This window comes from Boleophthalmus pectinirostris, unplaced genomic scaffold (assembly GCF_026225935.1).
Source record: "Boleophthalmus pectinirostris isolate CB_2022bp ecotype Guang Dong unplaced genomic scaffold, ASM2622593v1 HiC_scaffold_3, whole genome shotgun sequence".
In the NCBI taxonomy this organism is placed as follows: domain Eukaryota; kingdom Metazoa; phylum Chordata; class Actinopteri; order Gobiiformes; family Gobiidae; genus Boleophthalmus; species Boleophthalmus pectinirostris.
Window position 1 is genome coordinate 39,100,390 of NW_026571299.1, and position 21,405 is coordinate 39,121,794.

The 21,405-nt window shown below is 37.3% G+C and overlaps 1 protein-coding gene across 1 annotated transcript; it reads right to left on the reverse strand.

Moving 5' to 3' along the window:
• Window positions 1-7,648: 7,648 nt before the first annotated feature.
• On the reverse strand, window positions 7,649-19,251 carry fam83c (family with sequence similarity 83 member C). The gene is made up of 5 exons (XM_020936816.2): window positions 18,327-19,251; window positions 16,853-17,020; window positions 16,199-16,323; window positions 9,919-10,158; window positions 7,649-9,734 (listed from the first exon to the last, which is right to left on the reverse strand). Exons 1-5 carry the CDS (start codon window positions 18,834-18,836, stop codon window positions 8,921-8,923), a joined length of 1,857 nt encoding a protein of 618 aa, XP_020792475.1. The 5' UTR covers window positions 18,837-19,251; the 3' UTR covers window positions 7,649-8,920.
• Window positions 19,252-21,405: the final 2,154 nt, after the last annotated feature.

Genomic DNA, 21,405 nt, shown 5'->3' on the forward strand with positions numbered 1-21,405 from the left:
TGACCATGAGCTTTCTGTGGCACTGGGTTAGGCCACTGCTGAGCCATCAACTCTTAACCCAGGATCTTGATTCTTGATCACGATTACTGAGGTTTACTATGAAGTAAGATGAAAAAAATCTAAAGGCTCAGGTAAAACATGGAACCATGAAATAACATAGCCAACTAGTGTTAGAATGGTGTGGCATTACTTTCTTTACATAAAGTCAAGACTTAACTGTGACCTTGAGATAAAATATTACCATTCACAAACTGCTGATTCATAACGTTTTATGAAAAATACACGCTCTCTCAAACACAAGTCTTAAGTTTGGAGTGCTCCTAAACCTCCAACTGAGAGTTGTACAATACTTTCCATACTGGGAAAAAACAGCAACTGTTTGATCGAGTCAAGGCTTGTCCATTTAACATTTTCACAATTGTCACAAGATGGCAGCACTTGTATATTTCTGAGTTATAACATTTTGCTTTCAATTCTGTCACCGCCATAAACTATAGTTTTAACACTCTTTAATATAATGCAGGGAAACACCGACCTTTTTAACAGGCTAAGAAATAAAAATATGGCCTATAGCGTTTGATAATCTATGGCAAATATGTAGACCAGGGGTGTCCAAACTTTTTTCATCAAGGGCCGCATATCTAAACACAGACGAAGCAGAGGGCTGATCGAGGGCCATAGACTGATTCTCAGTACAAGGAATAATTGAAATGTCTGCATGTTTAACACGTTAGAATGATCCATCAGTCTTTATTCATGCTAAGATCCTTAAAACTACACACGAAATATGAAATATTAGCTTTATCAAAGCAGATTTTCAAAAAACTTGCAGTATTTTTTTTTAAGTGATGTAAGGTAATTTGGACCAATTCACCTGGAAGTCTAAGGGCCAAGAAAAATTTGTCTGAGGGTCGCATTTGGCCCCCGGGCCATAGTTTGGACACGCCTGATGTAGACTTTTTTTTTTTTTTTTTTTTTTTTTTTAACTAACTAAAACATTAGTTCTGGCGTTTTATGGGGTTAGACTGCGCCAAGTGAGTTTAATTTTATTAATGCACTGCATTTTATAGCCACTAGAGGGGGTTGTTACCCTGTTGTGTTACCAAGACCAAGTTCTGCGATAGTAAACACATTCTACTTTTAAATGCAAAATTCTGCAAACGGTTTCAAGGAATTGATTCAAGAAATGACTTATCAAGGCACACGTTCAGCCCGTGACAGTCAAACAAACAGTGAGTCACTGAAAGAGACTGAGGGGAGACATGGTTAGACAAACACAGACAGTCTGCTGTGGACGAGGACAGCAGCTGATGCGCTGTAAGATGAACGGTGTTGTGACATAAACCACAAACAAACACTTAAGCAGATGTGTGTAAAGTAGGTTATAGTCTACACACAATGCACCCGCCTCAAAGTTAACTGTATTGTAATGAAGGCAAACAAATCAACTATCTAGATGAAAAGTGGCTGCACATTAGCATAAAAAGATATGGTCATTGTTAAAAGGTAACGTTGACAAATCATTTACTATGTCGGTAATTTTACTGATTCATTTCTGGTAAAATGTATTTATTTATTATTTATATCTTTAAAGTTATGATAAGCTATATGGTCTATAAATGTTAAATCATTTCCTGGTACTTGACTTTTGCTTGTGCGGGGAAACAATAATGTTCTCTGCAGTAATAAGCCTTTGGATGTGACCCTGACTTTATGAACCTTATAAGCCACCGTGGCTTTGAGGCTTTTCTTATTTTTCAGTGTCCCATCACCACAATAAACACACCTAAGTGTTTACATTTTCTCTATTAATCACACTGTCATAGCTTCAGTTGGCTTCTGCTTAAAGTGCCTGTCATAACCTGTTACACAACAAAAACATAACTCCCAAACCACAGGAGTGTATGACATTCCTTCTAAACCTTTCTTTTAAGCCCTTTGTCCACAAAGAAACCACAAAGCTCACCAAGATGAAAAAGATTGGAATACAGAAGTATACAGCTAAATGTTACATTGGTAACCAATTATATTAATTCATCAATCATTGTAGCAGAATCCCTCAAAATTGGCACCTTATAAACGAACTTGCCACTTACCATTTATTAAAGCCAAACAAGCTTTACTAATGCCTTTAGACTGATGTCTGTGTAATCCCCCAGTTGTCCAGGTGTCACAGCAAAGAGCACTCTAAAAACACAGAATTTAACCTTCTTTTGCTTTGTTTCTGAATTGGCTTTCAGTTATGAGTAATGTGTAGGTATTTGGGGGATTAAGAATCTATGTGTGTTATTGTTAGTTATCATTATCACTAGTTTGACCCACTAAGTCGGGCTGTATGAATCAGTGCCTTACATTGAACTGGTAAACCCCTGGAATGGGGAAATATTGAGTTGCGAAACTGATGACTGACCCAGACTGTGGAGACTGTGTGGTTATGAATAGATCTGTGATGTGGTGTCACATGTTTATTGTTTTGATCAAGCTCATATTCAGAATCAACAGTGTTTGAATGTCTAAACATTATGGTCACATTCTATAAATTTATTGACCATAGCCTATATATCAATATATTAGATGCTGTGGAAACCAAATCAGTCTTTTTAGATATGGATAGTTAGAGTTAAGTTAGGGTTAGATGATCAATGATGGTTAAAATGGTTGCAAATGAATTACGATGATCCTGTTACAAATATGTGTAAAAGTGAGCAATGCTCTAAAAACAAAGCGCAAATTATAGACTGTACAGTAATGTTTTTGTATCTCTTCTTCTGATAGAATTAAAAAAGAAGACACCAAAAATAATTCTGACAACCTGTCCTATAATTTAAAAGACAGTGACATCTCAGAACTGCATTTGGCAATACAACAATGAGCATAATTATGGACCAGCAGCAGGTCCTAGACGTAAACAGACTCAAGGTTTTTTTTTGTTTTGTTTTTTTACAGTGGTCTACTGTACACAATACAACCTCAACAGACAATAGCACCCGGAGTCCGGAAGAGCTGTGCATCCTGAAGATAATGAACAACAACCATATTGAGTGAGAGACTACAGGAAATGCTGTGCAGAGGCAAGGCATCTCTTTATGGGACCATGTGGGTCAAATATATGGTTCTTAAAATGTGGTAAGGCTATTTATGTAATACAATGCTGTCATCTTTTTTTGTTATTATAGTCAGAAAACCAAAATAATACCTTACCGTATGAACCATTATACTTGATTGTATTCCATGAGATGTCAGTGACTGCAATTGCGTAATGTATTGGTAAACAAATACACATTAATGTTTTGTGAAAAATGTTCTGTCAATAACTATTGTATATCAATATCCATGCATTGACCTGGTGAAGATTCTGCTGTAGACATAGAACTAGTCGTCATGAAGAGAGAAAATTACTGTAAAAGGATGAAGGCGGGTTTATAATGTTGGTGACCTTTTTCTCACAAGGTCAGAGGGGGTTTAATTTCCTTTCAGCATCTGGAACCAAGTAAGAAATGCTGAAACATGCATAAGAAGAATAGTTTGCAAAAGGGAGTGTTGAATTCTTGTATTTCAGAATTTGTTTGTGAAGAGTTAATATGCACATGTTTCATTGCTGATAGTTTGTAATATGGTCCACATCATTAACTTTTATTTTGTAATGTTTTGTAAAACATTTAATGTGAGTTGAAATTTTCACCAAAGTTGCTGTATTCCTATGCTTGATCAAAACATTGTAAGACTTGTTTTGGGGGCAAGGATGTAGCACAAAATTCTGGGCCCTTTGAGGAAATTGATGCATGTTGTTTCAACGCCAAATTTTACTAAATTAGGTTAAATATAGTTTATTTTAAAGGCCTGTATTGCATTGTTTTCTGATATGTTTTAATGTTCTTTCCTCAACAAAAACATATCTGGAGTTGTATTTTGTTTCAATTTTTTCTCAGTTTTTCTCTCAAGCTGAAAACACTCTGTTCCAACTTGTGGTATCATGTTGCAGTAGTGTGCCACTGTGTTTTTTAAACTCCAGTCACCTTCACTAAAATCATTTGGATGGATTTCATCCCTGGAATGGCCAATCTCTACTGGTCAAAAGGTTGCAGTTATCATGAAAACAACCACTACATGACATTATAAGGTGGGACAGAGCATTTTGAGCTTCGGAGATGTAGACACACTAATCATAAAGGGTTACTCAAATATGTGTTAATGAAACAAAACACAACTCCTAGTATGTTTTTGAAGAAGTAACAACATTATAATATGGCTTAAAGCTCACAAGAGTCAATGTTTTAATGTTTAAATGTTTAGCAGGAATCAGAATCAACATTTGCCCCAAACCACTGTAAAACTGTTCCATTAACTTGCTGGAACTTATGTAACAGTAAATAAACATGTGTGTGTGTATGTCAGCTAATCTTGTCCTTTGTTAGGTTCCAGGTCTTATTCCCCCACATCCACCCAGTTCATAGACAATAACAGATCAAAAGATATAGCTCTGCCACACCAAGGTCTTCACAGAGCTCTCCTTGTCAGTCTTCAGAAATTGACTCTCTTTGTGACACAGATAGTGGTGAGAAGGCCTCCACGCACTGAGCACCCACGGCCCCACACCGGCTCCTGGCTATAGAGAAGAGACTCGAGTTACACAGCTGTTATCACCCCGAAAAGTGCTTATGTCAGCGAATCAACAACAAATGAAGAGCACTGTTGAGCTCATGTTGGTGCTGGTATTGTGTAACTGAAGACACAAAATAACTGTAAGTGAGTGTGAGTTGCCAGATAAATAAATAGTATAAATGAATAACTAAAACATAAAAAAATTTGTGATCTTGTACATCACAATGCTGATACAACAACAACAAAAAAGATATTCTATATTCTACAGCTGAAACTGTCAAGAGTCCACAGAATAATTCACATGATGAAGTGTATTACCAGATTAAATGATTGGTCCATAGTAAAACTTGTGATCTTATATATCAGAATCAGAATCCCTAGGTTTCAAAGTGATGAATAATTAGAACCATCACAATGCTGATACAAAAACAATGAAAACAAACTGTTCTATATGTTCTACATTTGAAACTGTCCTCAAAATTGCTCCAATTACAGGATACTGTCTGAAATCCATAGATCTTTACAAAGTCTTTTATGTTTCAAAACTCCTAATAATGCAGGTAGTTATTAGGCTCTGTCAAAACACAAAGGGTGATAATGGTTACAGTGACTTGAGTAAGCTGTCCTCTCTACTTGGTTGTCAGTGGTCAAGTCTGAAACATGAGCGTCTTGTGTTACCTTATCTGCCCTATAAACCAGATACGGTATAGCTCTTTGGCTCTTTCCTGTGTGCCTCATTCAAGTGTGTACATGATGGTTACTAGATGTATATAGTTGTCTCTTGTATGTGAAAAAAGCAATGTGTATTGTGAAACGTTTAATTCTTTAACTGTATTTTTAATACATATACAAATTATAATATGTAACTTTCTGGAAATGTCATGGAAATACAAAGTTAAAACTATACTGTGGAATATTCTACATGAAGAGAAGACATTAAGGCCATAGTGTGAAAGACAATAGAGTTTTTAATTGAGATGTAACTTCTCTGTCCATCAGCTGATGGAAAACAATCAACGTTGATTGTTTCAATCAATTTCCTGTTTTCTTTTTAGGAACTACACATCTCACATTAAAAAGAGATTACAGTTGTTTAATGTATGGGTATAACTGTGATAGAAAGTGTATGAGGGAAGTTGAGATAGGAAGTCAGGGTAGACTAAACTAGCATTAGCGATGACAAACAGTTAGTGAGATATACCCATTGGTAATACTATGTCATGACAGATTATAACTAGATCATTTGCATATTTGCTGCAATTTTGTGGTTAAACGTACTGTACATTTCTGAAGGATAATTGTCTCTTGTCTGATGAATAAGGAACATAAACAAAGCCAATAAAGATGTAAAGCTTCAGGTAGGATGTGGAAGTGACATCATCACTTAACAACATTTCCATGGAAACAAGCAGGATGAGGTACTCCCCCAGGCCATGTAAGAGTCAGGTCTGTGGAGATGCAAGCCTAGACAGAATTGTAACATGTTTGTCACTGCAACAAACACAACCAAAATGAGATTTTTATTTTTTTATTTTTATCAAATTCTTTGCTAAAAAGTGACATATTGTGGCTTTAAATATGCATATGACAGGTAACCACATATGATTATTAAACACATTTGTTATAAGTAACCTTGTCGTGTTCAGTAGATTTGCTTTAGGAGCAAAGATTACCTGTTGGAACAAGTGAGTGATGACCTCCTTAACTTTCCATTGCTTGGTCTATTTAAAACACAACACTTAGCAGCACCATTTTTTTTTGACTGCCTGTTCTGCTGATTCTTCTGAAGTCACACCTTGATTCTGACAAAGAAAGAGGGCTTTGAAAGTAAATCAAGTACTTCCTCCTGTTTAAACAACAGTATGTCACAGACCAGTGTTAATAAAATGTCTAAAAGGCTAGTTACTATGACAACCACCCAAACACAGGGGAAGCCTTACAACTATGGCTTCATTGCAAGCTGCAGACCTACAGTGGTACAATACTACAGAACTGATGAGTGCATTTTAAAACATTTAAAAGTATCCTGGTTAAATACTTAAAATGTAGATTTTCACCAAAAAGAGATTCAAACATATGCATGCAATTGCTGTAAAATTAATGTAATTAATTAATTAATTACATTCATCAATTAATTAATTTACCCTCATAAATATTGATAATTTGCAAATGATGTCATCAACATTCCCTGGGGGTGTAATGTTAACTCTGCTTTGTCTGAGGCTTTTATACTTTAATCTGAGCTTTAGTTTAACACAATCTACTAGAAAGAGCTGGTTTAGTTGGAACAGGTAAGATGATTTGTGCTCTTAAATACAGTCATGAGCTCACTAGGATTAGCCAACAGTTTTTCAGTTAGTCACTCTCACCTTTTTGCTAAAAATCAAACACCTTCATGAGCATGTTTAAATCCATTTTGCATGATTTAAGTTTTTAGACAATCTTAAAACTTTTGGGTAGTTTTTTCTAATGCATTGTGTCACCATGCTAACTCCTGAACATTTTACCAAACAGATGTATGTAGGACACCCCCAGCATGACATCACTGCACACTATCAATAGGCCTAATATTACTATAAGACAAATAAGTTAAACACACCTGGGATATTTCACTGAGTCACATTGTTGGCTTTGTGACTGTGACCCTTGGTATGGGCGGGATTTCCTGACAGGAAGGTCCCCAGCTCTCAAAGCACTTTAGATGTTCTATGTCCTATACATTTAAAATACAACACATTTCAAATCTTAAATGTGCGTGTTTACATCCCCATTGCCCAATGTAGCAGACCTATAACAATTTTTATACACACGGTACGTATAAAAGCAAAACATTAACATTAACAATAACACTTCTGGCTTAACACTGAAAAAGTATTCACTGAATGAAGTGATCAAAACATGAACCATTTCCAGTGCAGTGCTTTTGTTGAATCAGGAACAGCTCTTTTGTCATCGCACCCACGTCATGAACGAAACTACTTTGATGTCAACTCGAGGGAAATCTTCTTTGTGATTCAGTTGTTTGAATTAAAATAACACATTATACTTTTATATTTTATATAACTTTAATTCATCAAAAGTAAGGTCATATATACATAGAACTTTACATTCACATTTTCAACTGAATAGAAGAATGAATTTGCATCAAAACAGAAGTTCTTTGACATTCTGTAAACCCAAATGTGCCTATAAAGAATCTATAAAGTATGTCATGTACAATATGCACTGTATACACATTTGTCTTTATTGACAAAACACTCCACACTTCTACATGATGCAGAATGTGCTTATTGCTTCAGTTGCAATAGCTGTTGTGCGTCTCAAAAGTGAAAACTTTTTCTGCACAGCCCAAGTGCAGAGTCTCTTGAGTTAGTCTCCTGCAGTCACTATTTTCACTGATAATTGCATATATTACTTATTTAGCATATGCCAATTATGATTTCAATGCAGGATAAATATAAATTTAAGTGTAAAATCACCACAGTAAACTGTACACTATCACAACAATCCATTGTAAGAAACATCTTATTCAAAACTGTTATTCAAATATTTTCTCAATCATCTCATATTGTCACTTAAAGAGCTTGGCATATTCATATTTACAAAAACTTCCATACAACTGTTAGGAAGCAAAAAGCACCAGGAGTGTGATGTATGTACAAGGTGCTATGTCTCCCATATGGGAGGCCAGAGAGAATCACTCTTAAGGCAGAGTAAAGAAGGCACCAATGTAGGAAGAGTTTTCCTTGGAGTGTAAATCTTAGTCAAATAAATGATCATGAAAGTAAAGGTATGTTCAAGTTAAAGATACTCTTTCGAAGTCGGACTGTGAAAGGTATGTTAGCACTCACAGTTAAAGCTGACAGTTAAATACAGCACAACACAGACTACTCTCCAACCCAAATAACACTTTCACACAACACTACAGTCTGCTGTGTAATGTTAACGGGCACCTTTGTCCCATTAGTGAATGGATTCATTCAGCACACTGACTTGTATATCCTGTCCCAGGAAACCTTAACAATTACAGATTAATAATCATACATAATAATCCTTGTAAACAATACAATGTTCTTCTGTTGTCCTACCTTAATTTAAAACTAGTAGAAATTCTTAAAATTGCCAAGTGCATGTCGTATTTTGTCTCTTTCATGGAGAAGATACAGATAGATCCTTTCATATTAACTCAAATAGTAAGATCATATTCTGTAAACATAAAAGTTCAACTGCATGTGAGGTTTGTAAAGTAGGCCTATATCAGGTCTTTCAAAACTAACAATATAGTGACTCTTTACACAGATATTGTGTAATGTGAGGATCAGTTGCTGCTCTTTAGCTCAAATCGACTGTACACATTTTTGGACTTCATCTTGTTGTATTGGTTGACAAGGTCCAGTTTGCTGTGTCCCAGAGTCATGCGCTTCAGATCCTGGCGGTTCATGAGGACACCTGGTGAGGGTGGGGGAGGGGGGCTTTGCTGGCTCTCAGGCTCAGTCTGGGACAGGTCCGGGCCCACCCAGGGTATCGGGGCTAGGGGAGAGGGAGACCTGCGGTAGCCATAGTTGTCTTTATCTTTGCTGGAAGGGTGCACGAAGAGGTCTGACAGTTTGTTAAGGAACTGGTTGGATGAATTGCGCTGTTTGGAATTGATTTTCGGGTCTGCAATGGGGGTAGGGGTAGGGGTGGGAGCCTTTGAATTTAGATTAGTGTTTGGGGTGTTGGACGCATATCCACTGTTGTGGAACAGAGTGGGCTTGTGCTCGTACAAACCCAGAGCCTGGAATTTGGAAGAAGCTCCTCCAATGTTGGAGCGCATTAAGTCCACAGGACTGCTCTTGCTCCACTCGATTCCCATGGGCTGATAGATCTGTGATGGCCTCTCTGAAGATGGACTGTGATTGGCTGCACCATTGACACGTGTCACTGGAGTAATGGGGTTTTGGTTAGTCGGGGTCTGTCCACCTCTTCTCTCTGGGCTCTTGTGGGAACTGTTGTTTGATTCCTTCTTTTCATGAGCTTGTGTGACCTTGTAGATGTTGTTTGTAGTCATTCCTGGTGCTGCCTTCACACTGGACACACTGTTACTAGACTGGCTACTGGAATTCTCCGAGCACACCCTGTCTCTTTGCCGGCTGCAATAAACATAGAAAACATCAGCAAACCTACCAGAAAAAATAAACCAGAAAAAACAATAGGCCAATAGCAAAGACGTGTGTACTAGTTTATATGCAGTTGTTCACAATCAATACCAGCCAGATTTGTTGTAAGCACTATACTACCTGTTTGTCACTGATACTATAAATAAAGCATGATTACCTGTCAGAGAGAAGGTCGATCCCCATAACTGGCCCCAGCCCCAAGTTGAGGCCCATGCCTGGCATCATAGCCTGGTATGAGGGGTAGTAGGGCATGCCCTCGTCCTCAGGGTTGAAGAAACAGTCGATGACCTGAGAGTCGGCGTACAGACAACGAAACTCTCGGTCGAAACTGTCTGTGATTCGGCCTGAGAAATGCATCACCATGTTACTGTGCACCTGCGCCGACAGCCAGGTGAAGCTGGAAGAGAATACAAAGAAAAAAGCAGAATTAGTACAAAATCTGTAGCAATATTCTGACATTTGCTACGAAAACATGTTTAAAAATATACAATTGTGCTAATTATGCAGTTAGCTTCAAATAACACCCACTCACAACAAATCTGTGAATCAGGAAACATTGCGACTTGGCCCCAGATAAAGCGGAAGAAAATGGATGGATGGATGGAAGGAGGAAAAAACTGGTTTTATGGTAAATCAACAGATTTTACTATTGATATATTTTTCCTTCTCTCCTTCTAAGTAATTAGAAAGTTCTTCAGAAACACTAAATGACTCAACAATATGGTATGTTCCTGAATTAAATTTGATATGTGGATTAAAATAATACCTCAGTAATACAGGTTTAACTGCATTACTGGTACATTATTACTTGTACTCAGAATAGAATTGTGTTTCTAGCGAGATAGGAGATAGTAAATAGTAAATTAATAGAAAAACTTGTAGCATGGATAATAGAATAATTTATTTGCTAATAGGAGCAGTGAGCATTATCATTTCTACATGTGTAAAGGCTGCTACTGTCTGCAGTGGGCCTAAATATTGAGAAGGCAATGACTTGAACGCCATTATACACTCAAGTTGACTACAGTTAATGGAGGCTCCAACTCCCCTAAACAAGCTGAACTAGTGCATTAAAAAGATATGAGACCGAGAGCCTTAGGGCAAGTTGGAAAGTATACACCAAAAATGTTAGTAAAAGCTTTACTTTTACCCTTCAGTTTCTAATGACACGAAAATAAGCTTTACATATTGTCAAAAACACCACCAGTAAACCCTGAGGCACCTTGCAGCATCTGCTCTAACTTGTCCCAAATATCTGCATTTCATTTCTGATATCAGGATAAGATTTTTAATTGGGGCTACATGTCTCAATAGAATGTTAATTTGAATAGTCACAATCACAAGGACTGCAGTTGTTTAGGTAAATATACTTGCAAATAATAAACTACGCTATCTGATTATGTAAACAAAAATCTGATAACCCTAATTTATACCTCTACAAATATCTTCTGAAATTCATGGTATCCTTGTACTAGTCAAACAGTTCATATTTCAGTCTCTAGTATGTGTTTAAAATGTGAACTCTGAACTGAATCCTACAGTCAAAACTTAAATTGCTAATCAAATTCAAGTTCAAGTACATTGTATTTTTCCAGTTCACATTCTGTTGTATCTTAATGATCTAAAGCACTGAAATAAATGACAGACAAGTATTTATGTATTTATGAGACAAGCTTAGACAGGAACAGTTCAGCAGCAGTGAAACTGCTGAAACTGGCAGAGCAGCTTTGTGTGTAAATTACTCAGAACTTCTACAGGGGACAGGTCCCCTCAAATTTCTCATTCAACTTACATAATGTTAAGATATTGTCTAACACAAATGTTTTCTTATTAAAATATTATAAAAGTTTAAATGAATTTTCTTCAAACATATCATTAAAGAAGTTATGAAGGAGTTTAAAGGAGACATTTTCCTTTCTCATTTACCTGCCCAGAGTTGTATTAACAGTGATTGATATGTTTGAGATATTCTTCACTGTTATGCAATCAAGACGTCATTCATCTAGAAATTTCCGCCAGTTTTCGCTCGGAAGACAGTGCATTCATTTGTTTTATTATTTAGATCAGTATAGCATTTGAATACATCCAAATATAAAATAATGATTAGTGGGTGCCATAGATTATAACTGCATACCAGACAAAATCATAATAATATATAATATGTTTTTTAAATGTCTCAGATACTGATAGCTGCGCAGTGAAGTAGCAGACACGAGAGATATAACAATATTTGCCGTGCCTGAACCAATTGGCATGTTTCCAGAACCTCGCCCTTCATTCCATAAGCAGCATAAAGACATGAGCCTGTCCCTCCCCAGCTACATGTAACAACAACAGCTCTACGTGAACACACAGCACCTGGCTCCGTCTGACCACAGAATCAAGATACACTTCATATCAAGATTCAGTTCACAGTTCACATTTTAAACACATTCAGGAGCAGAGATAATATAAACAAGATAAAAAAGGGCAAAAATAATACTAAATATTTAAGCACTTATTGGTGGGAATGCACCAATGTCGAAAGATTTGCTGGATTAGCTTCCAAATATCGGTTCAGCCAATATTCTGTTTGGACATGTACATTGTATACATACGTATTACATTACATACGACTATTTAATGGTTGTTAAAAAAAGATCTGTTTGGACTTTTATTTGCACAAAGTTGTTTAGAAGTTACTTATAACAGTTATATAACACATTTTTCTCAGTTTTGTCTATTTTAGTTTTAAGGATATAAATGCACTGCATTGATATCGGTTGATATCAGCAGATACTTAAAGCTATAGTATCGAAATCTGAAGTGAAAAAGATGGATTATCGGTAGAATACTAAAATACAGGATTACTGTTTTTCCATAAAAAGACAGGAAATTTTGTTTATTCATTTGTTATAAGCTAAATGAGACAAATCATGACATTATCTTGTAAAATCAGAAGTGACCATGGAAAAAACTGTCAAAGTGTAGAGGGATTTTGATTGAACTGCCGGAAAACTCAGTGACTCACTTTGCACTTTGATATCACCATTTGAACCTTGGACGTAGTCTTATCTCTACTCAAAACCGTATTTTGTATGAATGAGTAAAAGTGAAACTGCCAATACATTTACACTGTGAATATGCAGCAGGACTCTTACTCGGAGTATAAATGGTATTGTCCTGCGTGCTGCCATTTAAATAACAAATAACCCCTAGCCATCGTAATCTTTTCGGTGTGATACTACAGTGTCTGATTCAGTGTAGTACTGCAGTTTACTATGATTACATTTGCTATATGTGTGCACATTGTAAATAGATACAGGAGCATTAACATACAGAGAAGGCTGAAATATGAACTGATAAATGAATACAAGAATCCCATGCATTTCAGAACATACAATAAGTAGTTCTATGTGCCTGACAAATCAAGAATGATACCTCTCTTAATTTTTAATACAGATTGAGATCAGTCTGGTCCTTACTCCCTCTATTGCATCTCAAGCCTGGCCAAATGTGATCGTGCAATAAGATTTGTTTTCTTTTCTGACATGTGAAACGAAGGAACTCATTGTTCTCCAATGATTTACAAATAAAATAAAATTTCTCTCATGTCAGATTAACAGACATCGCTCACTGATTCTACAGAAATCCACAATGTTTAGGTTATTTTTTGTTATTTTTTTCTGATATAGTGGATCATGTGTGTGTCCCTGATTGGTTAATCCAGCTGTCAATCTCACCTATCTGAAAACTGGGAGATTCAACTGGTGACCAGGCTCCCATCTTTGTAAAGCATTAAAAAGTGTATATTCTGGATCCAAGGCAATAGTTCTATAGAAAGAAAATATATTTTGTTCTTTTTAGAGGAAATTGTATTAAGAATACCACTGAAATTTGACAATAGTGCCAACACAAATTTTGATTTTTCAACCCTAACAAAGTGTATTATTAACCACCGCTTTATGGTCCAACATTTTGTATATCTCAATAAGTAGCTCTTGACTTTGATGAAAATGTTGATGGACTGTCTAAGAAGTACACTCTGTTCTAGTAGGTCACAGTTTTTCAATAAGGCAACAGTAAAAAGCTGTCAAAAATATGAATGTGATTTTAGTAGCAGTTTTGAAACCGGATTGACTGGAGATTAAAGCAATCAACAGTTCCAACCAAGAGTGAGAAGGTGATGAAGAAACAAGTTATTATCAGCACTCCTTCTTGTGACACGAGCTTGTAAAATCCCCCGAGTTCTACAGTCCTGTTTGTCTGGCAGCTTCACTGGTACAGCACTGTCGTACACAGCCCCCAGGACCAGAGAGCAAACTACAAACAAAATGAAGCCAAGTCTACGTTGAGACATCGCTTAAATAATTTCTATTGTCAATGCACCTTTTCTTTCATCAACATGTTTTTATCTAGGACAGTCAAAATAAATTACTATTTGACCATTTTAAATACTAGCCCTGCTGTTACTAAGAAATTAATTAATATGAAAGGGGTGCAATTGAAACATAATAAAAAATTTGTTTCTTTATCTTTGTGTTGTATTACGTGATCCTCAAGAGGTTGTAGGGTCATCTGGTTAAAATTTTGTTAAAAGATATAATAAAATCTCAATTATTCACTATAATATATAACAATAACAATAAATAATCATTGGTTGTGCTCCCAGGTGTATTTACAGTAATCCTGTTTAAACAAGACAATATTTCTTTACACTTATAGATTCTTACAGCATCAACATATAAGATGTATTGAAAGGTCAGTCATTCATTTGAAATTGTATGTTACTTATAGGTTTAGGCATGTATTTTCCATTTAAATATGATCCTTATATATTGCACTGACTTTGTATTCATAACTTCCTCATCAGATACTGTATTTCAAAAATACTCTGTTCATAAGTACGGCTAAGTAGCATTTGAATGTATGTACGGTATAAAATAAAAATGTTTAGGTACTACTGGTACAAAAAAATGGAGCTGAAAACTGATAGTGGTAGTTAAGTAGTAGAATACTTTTGCTTGGATGCCCAGTGGGAATGGATAATAATTTAGTCTGTTTTGTCCTGTTCTAGATGATGATTAATAAAGGAATAGGTATCAAAAAATGTATAGTTCAAGAACATATAGAGAAAATCAGGTATTGTTCAAGTTCATGAGAAAATGTATCCAGCCGGAATAACAGTTTCAGATTCCCACAGAAGGGACGCTGTGACTGGGACACACGGGCTACACTGCTGTCATGAACCAGCAGCAGTGAACCTAAGTAAACATCTAACCACCACCACAAAAGAATGCTGCTAAACACCTGACCTGGGCTCAGATTGTTTTCATGACAGGTTATTTTGTAGCAATGTGGGTGTGAAGACTCTTTATTGGTAAGCCACACAAGAGTCTACTATCATATAGGAATATAGGGGAAAAAAGTAAAAAGGCAACTAGACTTAGAGTGAATATGGTGCATCCTGAACCAATTATATTTACATCTGGTCCCACTTTTCACTGAATGTGCCTTCAGGCTGTTGGGGTTGAGAATTTTGAATGCTCTTTACTGCTATGAGTAGATGTAAATATGAAGGAAGTGAACATCCAGAGAACTTTGGGAATATAAATGGTTTGTGGTTAAACTGGTTTCGTAATCTTTCCCTTTATGATCTGCTAAGAGTCACTCCCTATTTTGCATATGTACAATGCAAGACTATTTGTTTATACACACGATAGGTATTTTGGTCTTGACAAATATTTACCCAAGAAGTTCCTGTTATTGACTCACTAGAAGATTTATAGTTACATTTATTAAGTTAAAGGAACTTCGTTAAACAAATGCCTGCTTTGCATTTTAGTTTATTACATTGAAGGTGCATTAAGTAGCAGACAAAATATTCATGGTTTTCATAAAACACATGACAGACAAGATTAGGGCAATACATAGTTCAAGGCTATCTTAAATAGCTTGAACTATGTAATGTACAGTGTATTATTCTGAATCACTGTTTGCAAAATCAAAAGTAAGTTGGGTAGTTGGGTTGTTTTCCATCTAGTCCCTCCTTGCTCTGCTCAGCCTGTTGTCCAAGCAACACTGAATAAATCCACTTGAATGTGCCCGTGTGCATTCTGTGCCAGGAGCCGGGGGTAACAGGTTTGTGCCTGCAGTGTGACATCAGTGAGGGCCAACAGTCCTCACACAAGTTCTGCTACAAAAACCAAGCTTCACAAGTGACAGAATCTGTGCAGCCCTGCATCTGAAGATTAGATGGTCTCAACTCAGCCCCTTTTTCTCATACATAGTAACAATTGTTTTAAGTGTACTCTATTTGCAGAAAGTTAATGAACAATCCCTTAAGATCAGGTGTTATCAAAAGTGCTAAAGTGACACCTGTGAGGTGGGGCTGGCTTAAGAAAAGTAAGTGCACACTGTGTTCCACAAGGTCCATGCAACAAGACAAGTGTACATACCTGTATGACCCAGCGATGACCTCCTCACAGTCAATAATCATGAACTTCTCCAGCACTTGACCTGTGAATTTCTTGCCACTTTTGGTGCAGTATGTGTCTCCACAAACACTACGAATCCTCATGTGCTGTCCAACACACAAGCACAAACAATAAAAAAAAGCACACTAAAGACTTGCAATGTAATCTAGATTTATGACAAAAAATACCCAGCAAAGCAAAGTAATGTTGATTCATCTCTATTGATGTCACATCAAATATGCATATCTGTGTGACAGTGACTATTAACAAAAACTACTTTGATTTTATATCGCCAACACAAAAGGTTTGAACAAATTAAAATGCAGTCTTTGGCTCTGCTACAGACAGAAACGTTAAGTGGCAAAATGCTTATTCTTATACTTAGACACAAAGTAATGTGCCTTTGTGGTAAAGTTGTATTTGCTAAAAGAAATGCAAACCTGCTTAGGCCTGTTGCCGGCTGCAAACAACAAGATACTGTTCTACACTGTTGGACACACAGTCGGAAGGTTTTGCTACTTATTACGCAATATTCTCCATGACTTCTTTCTGACAGACTCACACTGAAGTTTTGGAGGTAACACAGGACTTGTGTAATACTCATCACTTGCCCGTTGTCAGAGTATGTGCACTTACACTCAGATGCGAGTTCTGGATGTCCAGTGCAGAGCACATGTCTGTGAAAGAGCTCAGGTTCTTCTCGTCCAGCAGAATGTACACTGGCACCTTCCGCTTGTTTGACGCCTCCATGAGGTCACACAACAGGTCCACGTCAGTGAAGACATCCATCACCAGCGCTATCACCTATAGCAACACAACCAGACTATTTACATTTCTGACAATTAATGACTGATCATGAGTAGGCCAAACAGGAGTTCTCTATATAGTGAGGGGCATGGCTATGACAGGATACCATTACTCATCAACACAGTATAACTCCTCAAGTGTTGCTAATGTTTAAAAAGCATGAGTCTTGAAAAAACAACAGGTATGCACACACAAACAGGTTTAGGCATGCCCAGGTCTCAGCTACATAGACATACATGTGCACAAGAGAAGTGGAAAATACTAATGAGAGCTCTGGGATGTGATCAGCTGAGACTGATCTACAGAGACAGTGAGTCCAGGTGCTGGGAGGAGAGCTGATAGAGGTGTATAGGTTACATTCACGTGAGTTCAGGCTTCTGAGAGCACTGCTGACTCTGCACAATGGCATGTGTCTAAGTTTAACAGAATATATTCAGCTGAATTAGTATTTCAGTCCTCAAAAGGTATGAGTATTTTATCAGCCCTGGCCACAGGATGATTTATTAATACATGAGAGGTGTCTGTGAAGACGTGACTCATGCGGCGTGTGCTGGACGTTCTGCCAAATCACCAACTGTCTTCTTATTTAACTGTTGTAGCATTCAGCCCAGACAGGTTCAAACGGAGTGTCAACTGGATATTTGAAGAAAATCATGTTTTTACAGCATCATTTTACAGTGTGTGGCAGGTCATCAGATTAGAATAAGAGCAGGTCAAACATGAAGCAGGGCCAATTTGTTTGTAAGCAAACCAAGTGGAATCCACTAGAGACTGACAATAATTAACTACCACAGGTCAGAGACACAGGGGTGAGCCTAATCAGCTGCAACTAGTTACAAAACACTACAAAGAAATAAGTTGGAATACATGATTTATTTCACTGTGTCATCGTGTATGCTAAATGACACTGCAGTAGCCTTCACATATATATACAGACTACACTAGTGTTAAGACATAGACAGTGCTGCAGGCCCATAGAAGTCTACTATTTGTAATAGTGTAGTAGGTCTATAGCTGACCACTTCTCGTGTTGAGACAGACACTTCTGCTAATTCATTAATCGTCTACTGTTAATCTAAGCCTTGTGCTATTTATAGTGTGTACTCTGTTCATAAGATTTTGTGAGTTATATTAAGATCTGTTCTGGAGAGAAGAGGTATGAGATGAACAACACATTCATTATATATATATATATATATATATATATATATATATATATATATATATATATATATATATATATATATATATATATATAAGAGATCTGTGTGGGACACATACATAAGAGTGATAGGGTCTCTACCTTCTTTGCCTTGTTGATAAGTGACCTTATTAGATCCTTTACATTATGGGACTTGTCTCTCTGGAAGTAGATCTGCGTCTCTGACGGTCCATAGCGGGCAGGCGGTTCGGGCCAACCCAGCTCCAGCATAGGGGGCTCCTCGTCTGACATCATGGGGAAATACGTCCCCGAGGTGAGCTCCGATACTGCATCCCCATCCCCAAAGTCCCGGTCGTTGGGGCCGGTACCGTTGGAGTCCAAACTTGTTTTGGCAGCGTGCTGCGTGATATACCGGATCTCCAAAGGGGATAAAAACGTAACCTCCCGTTCCTCAGCCAAAACCCGGCGGTACTCTTTCTCCCCGTGCTCAAGCAGTGCGTCCGTGGCCAGGCGCGCAGCTTCATTGTGGCTTAGTTCAAGAGTGGAGCCCTGTCGCCAAGGGTTCTTTACCTCCTCCAGCCGCGACGCGAGCTTCCCAAGCGGCTTCCGGCCGTTGGAAGATGGCCTAAGGCCCTCGGAGCTTATCATCATCTGTCCAAACAGTTCAAAAAGTCCAACTAACTAAGGAATAAAACTCTACAAGTATAAAGAAACTACCCCTTCTGTACAAACATGATTATAAACAAAAGAAAAGTTCCATTCTGAGTCGAATAAGGAAACAAAAGCGGGTGTCAATAAACGATACTGAACAATACAAGTGTCGAAATAAACCAAAAGTAAACTATGAAAAAGATCAACGTGATGTGTCCCCGCACTCACTGCCCTGCGTGAAGCTCAAAGCGGCAAAGCAGGAAATAATCCAAACAAAAAGAGCTGCGTCCTGTGTGAGCTGTAATGGTCCTGGCTTCTCCAGTTGCCCGTCTGTTCTGTGGAATCCCAGGAGCCTCGGTGAACAGGCAGACAACTCTTCTCTGCCTCAGCGTAGTGCGTGTCCGCGCTCAGGGACAGTGTGCGCGCGACTCTCACCTGTGGGCTACCTGCACGCCATTGGCTCTTTTGGAAAGACCCCGCCCACTAAGCGCTGTTCCTGCCCTCTGCTGCTCTCGTCAGTCTGGTCTGTCTGCTCTAGACAAAATTCAGAAAAGCCCATAATCTTATTACTAGCCTATAGGTCGTTATCCGTTTTGGAATTCAACCCTAACAAAACAAACGAACATTTAACAAAGTAAATTTTATTATGGCAAATCCATCCAAATAAATCTTGTACCCATAGCTTTGGACAAAGACCTATCTGCTTGTTTATGACATAACTTTTAGCCCTATTTCTATTTTAAACAACAGAATAACAGTGACTGCTGAACTAATGTATACATTACTGAAAATAATAAAGAAGTAGCCCACCCTGACGATGTCTGCTATCTACCTATAGGGAAGATACTTTCGTGGATAAGATCAGTCACATGACGTGAAACACTACTCCGCTTAGTCCCCTGAGACTCTCTTCCTGTCTCTGTCCTCCTCTGTTACAAGTGTACAGGTTGCTTCTACTGCCACCTCAATAGGCCCAAAGATTCATTCTTGTTTACCTCAATCTTATCCAAGTCCAAGTAATAAGCAAACAGAATTGAAACTTGTGAATTAACAAAGAAACATGCCCAAGATTTGGACAATAAGAATTAAAGATGACATAAATCTGAAATAAGTGGAATTATCATTTTATTTTCAACTTCATCACATAAATTCCGCTTCATCCCACTGGGGCTCTGACCTAGTAATTTACAAAATGATTATGTACCTGCTATTCCTGTCTCAGAAATGACACATTGAGAGGAGTAATGATCTGGCGCCCTGGCTGCAGAGAGGTCAGGAGCTGCTCCCATTTCTCATCTTCTGTCTGATTCCACATAGTCTTCTCCTTAATGTACCCTAACACTAACAATAGTAACTTTTAAAATTTTCTTATTGTGTATAACTTTGTCCCTCTGAGTGTGTTTGGCAATGAATCACAGTCTAAAACACTATTGTACTATGATGTAATTGTTCATGGCATTATTTATTTTCAGAATTAAAATAGTGGGGCATTACATCCTTGTCCCATCCCTGTTGTCCTTGATAAAACTGTGTGTTTGTTTTCAGAGCTTTTGTTTGGTAATTGTTGTTTACAGACATTCTCAATTAGTGTTTGTTTAAAGCTTATAATCTGTATTTCACGACACAATAGTAACTGGGACTGGCCTAGGTGAGTAATCAAATCACAATTAAAAATCTCATATGTATGTGTAATGTGAAACTAGGCCTATTTATAAAACTTTGTAAACATGCTGAATGCTCCAAGGTTATATTTCCCAAAAACTCTGAGGCGGATATGCTGGGTCAAAAGGTTAGACTGTGTAAAGAGACCAAAAGATCATCGTGACAGTCATAAACATGTTAGACCGCAATGACCATGTGTAATATTGATTTAAGTGAGAGCAAACAGACTCAAGTGTTGCTGTTTGGCATCATCATCGTGTTTGGATAAGGACAGGGACTGTACTCTGACAGGATTTACATACTTGAGATAAGTGGAACAAAGTAGTCACACCAGACAGACATCTCACCCTAACTCAAACATCAGGTACTGTATATTACTGCTAAGATTTACTGTATGCATGAGTTTTCAAATTATTAATAATTAGGTCCATTGTCATGTGATTAACAATTTATAACAAAATAATATATCTATTGAATTCAAAAAAGAAGGTCACGTTGAGAGGTAAAACAGGCATTTATAATATAATTACACTATTAAAGAGAGCATAAAGGGTTTAAAGATCCTACATTAGGCAAAATTGACTCTTGTGAGATTTTAGCCACATTCACCTCCTCAAAAACACACTTGGAGTTGTTTTTTTGTTTGGAATTTGGAATTGTGTTTTGTTTCATTCACACATGTTTCAGTAATCCTTTAATATTAATCTGTCTATATCTCCAAAGATCAAAATGCTCTGTTCCACCTTGTGATGTCACATAGTTGTAGTTTTCAAGTTAATATGTTTTCCTTGGCTTTAGTAAAGATTGGCATTTTCAGGGCTGAAACCATCCAAATGATTTTAATGAAGATGCATGGAGATTTAAAAACAGAGTAGAGCACTTTCTGCATTACCATTTGGTTCTCCAT